General features: G+C 30.5%; 1 protein-coding gene across 3 annotated transcripts in view; it reads left to right on the forward strand.

Annotated features, from left to right (window-relative positions):
• The first annotated feature begins 1,204 nt into the window (after positions 1-1,204).
• LOC110031492 overlaps positions 1,205-6,726 on the forward strand; it is a 10,448-nt gene continuing 4,926 nt past the window's right edge. For all 3 annotated transcript variants that reach the window (XR_002294740.1, XR_002294741.1, XM_020734712.1), the window contains exons 1-2: positions 1,205-1,313; positions 3,271-3,476. Coding sequence is in view for 1 of the 3 variants with exons in the window: in XM_020734712.1 (XP_020590371.1) it covers positions 3,329-3,476 (148 nt within the window). In the remaining 2 variants the exon portion in view is untranslated. The remainder of the gene's footprint in view (positions 1,314-3,270; positions 3,477-6,726) is intronic.

Raw genomic sequence — 6,726 nt, forward strand, 5'->3', positions numbered from 1 at the left:
GAACTAACAAACTTTAAATCCTTTAAAATGTTTAGTGTGATATATGCTAAATTCTGTTAAATCCGGTGAAATTGTGTAACGCTTTAAATTTTAAGTCCCTTAGTTGAAATATAAATTTAATATTAGGTATTAATGATATAATTATTATGTCTAAATAAATTTTATTTAAATTTATTTCTAATTATGTTAATTAAAAATAAACTATTTATTGAACTAATTACTCATTAATAAGAATTTATAAAATTAATTATTTATCAAAAAATACATTTTTTTATTAATTAACATTGATTGATTATTTATTCAGACCAATTAATGATTAATTAAAAGTTCTTAAAATAAATCAAAATTTAATTTATAATTTAATTTTTATTAATTCATTATAAAATAGTTAAATTTTTTTTATAATTACAATTTATTAATTATTATATATTAATCAATAAAATTAACTTAAAAAATATATTTAATTGCTAAACCTACTCTCCTGCTCGCAAACCTTGACTACTACGTAGGGCGGGAAACAAGTCTGGTATAATCACGCCGAGTTTGCTCCAGTTTAGACTTAACTTGGTCGAATGATATGTTATTTATCTTTAGTTCGCGTTTGAGACAACTTTCACATATATGTTAGTACTTAGCTTGCTTAAAAGTTTTAATATTCATATTTGATTTATATTTGACTAACTTATATTAGTTAAAAATAAAAAATTCAAATGAGTACTTAGTTTTTCATATAAAATTAAAAACTTGATTGTACATGATTTTTCATATAGTTTAATAAATAAATTAAAAATCTAAATGCATATTTGATTTTTTTAATCAAATTTATTAATAAATGATTTTAAGAATCTAAGTTAATAAGCACTTCAATACATTTTAAATTAGCATCTAACTATTTTATATTAAATAAATAAAATAATAAATTATAAATATTTTTTTCAATCAAATAACATAAATTAGTATTAACAAACAAATTTATTGAAATAAAAAAATATATAAAAAATCTATTAAATTTATGTGCATATTAATACTAAATTATAATATACTAATATTAAATATATTATTAAATAAATACTTATTAATTAAATTTTATTTAAATAATACATTATATAATAAACTATTTCTTACATAAATGAATTTGTTCACAAATATTAACAAATAATTTAGATTCTATTTAAATTTAATTCATTTCGATTTGTCCATCATCGCCTATCTTCCCTCTCGCGCCTCTAGCCTGAAACCCTCGCGGCACAGTCGCTGCAGCTAACTGGGAAGGCGACGACGGGATCGCGGCGTACAAAACCTCCGAAACTCCGGTATATCTGCCCTTTTCACTCCGTTCCTACCGACTAAACCTTGTCTTCTCTTCCTTCCTCCCGCCACCTTGGCGCGCTTCAGCTTCTCTAAATCCCGTAAATCTACCTTTCATTAAAGTTGTAATTTTTGCCTTTTGGCGGGATTTAGGTTAAATAATGCTTAAATCCTGTCCAAATCCTGCTCAAATCCGCAACTTAAATAGATTTAATCCTGTCCAACTTATGCTGAATTTAGTTCATTCATTGCGACACACTTTCCAACTTCATTTGTTGTTAGGGAGTATTTTTATTTTCATTTTAGTCCATTGTTTATTATGATAAGTCGTTTACAACATTCCAATGGATTCTCCGCATCGAGACTATTGGGGGAAACACTTGGTTTGCCCATAAAGAAGCGTGTATGATTGATGCCATGCAACGCCACAAATAAAGATCTTTAAGACTGCTATGCTTAAAAAGGCATCCATAGGGCTTCAGGTACTAACATGAAAAACACAATATTATATATTCACATACATTGTTATTTTAGACAATACCAAAGTGAGCCAATTATTGTTGCAGATGAATTTGAGATGCTGTTGTAGATAAATTTGAGATGCTATTGCAAGAAACCGGGATTACAACGATGACAAAATTCACACTACTTCTGTCACTCATCTTTTATTATTGTTGTTCTTGTTGATATTATTATTATCAGTTTTCCTCTCCTTTCTTTATTCTTCTCTTTTTTTCAATTTTCTTTTCTCTAACCCACGCTCCACCACCACACATACAAAATATATGCTTATAGGGATAGAGAGATGTTCAATGTTCACTGGAGTCGGTTGCTAGCAATTGTTGTCAATAAGGCTAAGTTGGTGTCGAGTGTGCCGGAGTTGGTTAGCTAGCTTGAGGAATGAGATGAGTGATGGGTTGAGGTTATTTCCAATGTCGGAAGCTATGGTAAATGATGTGTAAGGTGAAGTAGGGATAGCCGACAAGGTTATTGGGAGTAAACCAGAGTTGGGTGCAATGTTACTGAAGTGCTCGTCGGATGACGCTGTTGCAACAAGTTCAAAGTTGAGGGGACGATGAGGTAGGGTGAGGCGCAGCTTTTGAACAGGTCGACAAGTTTTGGGTGGCCGATAATTATTATCAAGGGCAGTTAGAGGTTGAAATTGTCGGTTGCTGGTGTAGAGAACAATAATAGAGAACTTTCCTTGACAGTATTTTAGGTCCTAACCAAATCCATTTACTAAAAATAGAGAACCGTCCTTGACAGTTTCTTATGATAATAGTTTACATATTTTTAATTAAGTTTTCGTGGATATAACCTTGCAAATGCAAGAGAAGGTCAGTGCACATTAATCTCTTCTCAAATCTTGCATTAGTGGGAGGTTTATGTACTGGATATGCTCTTTTATAGATTTAGTTATTGTAATTCTACCCAAACATACATAGACTCATGCTTACAATTATACACTCTTTATGCATATAGCAAAAATGCTTGTTACCTAATGACACATGAACAATGCTTTATTTTAAAAATAAAGATGTAATGTTATTATTCAAAAGGGTAGGGCAGTGCACATCAATCTCTTCTCAAATCTTGCATTAGTGGGAACTTTATGTACTGGATATGCTCTTTTATAGATTAATAAGGGTTATTGTAATTCTACACAAACATACATAGACTCTCATGCTTGCGATTATATGCTCTTTATGCATATATTAAAAATGCATCTTACCTAATGACATATGAGCAATGCTTTATTTAAAAAAAAAAAATTACTTATTTTGATGTAATGTTATTATTCAAAATAATATCTTCATATGTTAAATTGTTACTCTAAAACTCATTCTTCTAATGGTTTAATTAGAAAGTAAATAAACATGATATATGACATTTAAATTTTTTTTTTCTTTGTGCTAGGATTTTTAGACTTTCTAATACAGTATTCTCTAACAATATTTGCAGGTTGAGTGGATATCAAAGTCCTTTAATTAACATTCATTTCGTGATAGCTTAAATTACAATGGCTTTGAGGCAGATGCTTGGGTGGTCTGATGGAGAATTGATGAGGTCAGATGCAAAGCCCTGCACCCGACTCATGAGACACACGGCGGGGGTATTCTCTGTCGGAGGAGGCCTCACCTTTTGGGTTCTCTGTAGGTTGCATTATGGTGCGTCCATTTTGTCATTTAGCTTTTTTTTTTCTTTTTTTTTTCTGTTTTTGCATACTAATCTATTGTATTCTAATTTTGCTGTGATGCAAATATTGCAAAAATTAAAATTTATGGTTGTTAGAAACGTAGGATGTGAGCATTGAGATGGAAAATTAACGAAGTACACTTTGATTTTACATTAGTTGTTTTAGTTCAGGATTTTTTTCCCTATTTATTTGTTTATTTTGGCAGAAGCTTATCTATGAGTGAACTTTTCTAATCCCTGTGCTGGTTCTATGTCGGTCTTGGGCCTTAAAACATCAGTCAGTTTTGGTTGTTGGGCTGTGATTTCTTCTATATTGGGACTTTTGGGATCATGACTCAGGCCTTTATGGCATTATCCAAGCCATTCATTGCAACGCTATGTCCCTATTCATGGCTGTTTGTCTGAGTGTTTCTTCAGATAATTCTGTGTTGTAGCTTCCGCGAGATTTATCCACAGGATTTAAGCTGTGAACCAGTTGAGCCAAGGAGGAACTATGTGATTTTAGATAGAGGTATATTTAAGGTATGCAGAATACTTCCATTGATATTTCACTTTTGAGCTATAGGGTTCCCCTATTTGATTGAATGTATGCTAGATGTAATTTTTTCTATTATGGTGCAATTGGGAACTATAACTTTCAGGAGAGGCCATCTGTTTACATAGGTTTGAGGCTTGAATTTTTATTTGATGACTGACTTTTTCTTTGTTATTTTCTAAAATTAGTGTTTAGTTTGCATGTGTACTTGATTATTTGAAATTCAGTAGTTTGAATTTTTTTTTATTGTTGTATGTGTTTCTAATCAAGCTTGTGAGTTTTTATGATTCTTAATTTCTATAGAACTTTGTTGTTAAATGATGGTTAAATTGTCACTTATTAGGTTTTTTCCTTCATATTTTGGTTTACATCCAATGGGGTGCCAGTTGTAGAAACTCTGAGTTTGTTAAGTGCTACTTTAATTATGTGCATGAGTTTGTGTTTCATTCTAGATTCTCATTAGGAAATCCTGGACCCTAAGATGCCTTGCTTAAAATTCTATAGTCAACTATCTTTTACTTCATTATAGACATTTGGCAATATTGTACACCAATTTGATATGCAAATTGATTATTTGACTTTTAGCTTGGCTTGACAGTTTTTCAAGTGACGTGTGCTAATTGTGGCATTGAATTATTATATCTCCAATCAAACTTGCTCGAAGTTGTCACATTGTAACATTGTTTGAAGAGTTTATTTTCCTTTTTGGACTATCCTTTCCTTATTTGTAATCCAAGTAAGTTGTTTTGTGGTTTGAAATTTCTTTGATTTAAAGTTTACATACTCTGAATATATACAAAATAAAATTTATATCTTTCAAATTTTCTTGTTCAAATTTTAGGGCTTTTATATGACATGTTATGTGTCTCAGGGTTTATTTTGAATGTGGATCTAATGCAGAAAGTCATGCAACATGTACATAAAATTTTGTATGTAACAAATATTTAATTTTTAACAGCTACTTTTTTATGTTCCAGGAAAATTAAAATTTAGAAGAAATCAATTCAATTGAAACAACAATGACCATTCATTAGAACTAATAAATAGATGTGCGGAACCAAGGAAGCCAAATGAAGGGTTGAAAACCACGAACCTATTGAACACTAAATTTTATGAATTTGAGTAAAACTAATTGTACAATCAACCCAATAATGCAATTGAGAACAATGACTAAAATGTTGGAAAGAAGCCATCATCATCAAAATAATAAAATAAAGCCCCGTGCTCGCTCAAGTCTCTCACCTGATCCATGATTTTACTCCCTTAATAAGAAGAAATAGCACATCAAGCTTGAACTTTATTTAGAAGAATTCTTTAGGTTTTGAGCAATTCTAAGATTCCAATTTAAAGTTACAAAATTCCTTTTAACTTACCCGTCAAAATTTTGGTTGCCTAAAATCTAAATAAGAGAAATATTTACTTGGCTGCTAAAGACTAGAAAGCTGCAAATGACAATATTTGAGCACCCATATATTGCTATCTTTAAACCACAACAATGGTGAAGTAAGGTCGCTAGTCCTTCAAATAGGTGTTCAGATGAAGGCTGCAAAGCCCAAAACAAAATTATTACCACCAAATCTAACAGTTATAGAAGAAAGAGTTGCAGAATAGGGAATTCACCGAACAATCACAGATAAGCGACACATCACTTATCACTAACAGATTTAAAAACTCGAGGAATGCTTTACAGTTTAGATTATATGAATAATACTGCATTAAGAGAATGAGATAAATCTTAGAAGTATTATACATGGCATAGGAATTGTGATTACTTGCAAATGTAAATATTTAGAATAACTAAAATACGGTAGCATTTACATAAAATATGTAAATTAGCTAAGTAATTTGTGGAGCTAAAGAGATTCTTTTAAATGAAAATATAATTTGGGGAAATTGGTAACGAGCGGAATGTGAGTGCATAAAATTAACATTTGTCTTTTTTTAATGACTTTGATATTATCTGCAAATTGCTATATTGGAGTGCTCATGTTTCTAGTTGAAAAGGCTATGCAGACTTTTGAAGACTGGATTGGAGGCTAAATATTCGTCATAAATGATTAGTAGGCTTGGAAATAGATGGTTCAAGTCAAAACATCATTCTTTGGAATTTGAAAATACAATAAACAATCTCTCTACCTTTTGATTAATATTGAGTTGAGTTTAAGCAATCTACCTCCGATAGAACTTAAAATTATTTATTTCAACTTGTCTTGATGTCTATTTGATTTCAAATTGAGTCATCTCAACTCAGATTCAATCTAAGAGTTTCCTGTAAAAAATTGAGTTGAATGAAAGTTTAATGACAATAGTGTTATTTCGAAATATTACAATGGAATTACTCAGAGTTTACCTAAGCCTCTCGTTATTTAGAAATTTTAGTCATTGAACAAGTAAAGGATACAGTAAGATTGATAGTTATGTAAGTCAAATATGACGCTATAATGCGTTGTAGAAATAAACTAAAATTCATTACTTAAGTAAAGGAAGGAACGTTAACACTTATGTAGATGAAGTGGGGATAGTTGAAGTTTACCTCCACAAACACTTTTTTATAATGTTAATCTCTTTCCTTTCTCGTACGTCCTCCAAGTTCCATGAACTTATTCATGCAAGGTTTCTCTTGGGTTAGAAAACATACAAGATATATATATATATATATATATATATATATACATATATGTATATAT

This window comes from Phalaenopsis equestris, unplaced genomic scaffold, assembly GCF_001263595.1.
Source record: "Phalaenopsis equestris unplaced genomic scaffold, ASM126359v1 Scaffold000834, whole genome shotgun sequence".
In the NCBI taxonomy this organism is placed as follows: Eukaryota; Viridiplantae; Streptophyta; class Magnoliopsida; order Asparagales; family Orchidaceae; genus Phalaenopsis; species Phalaenopsis equestris.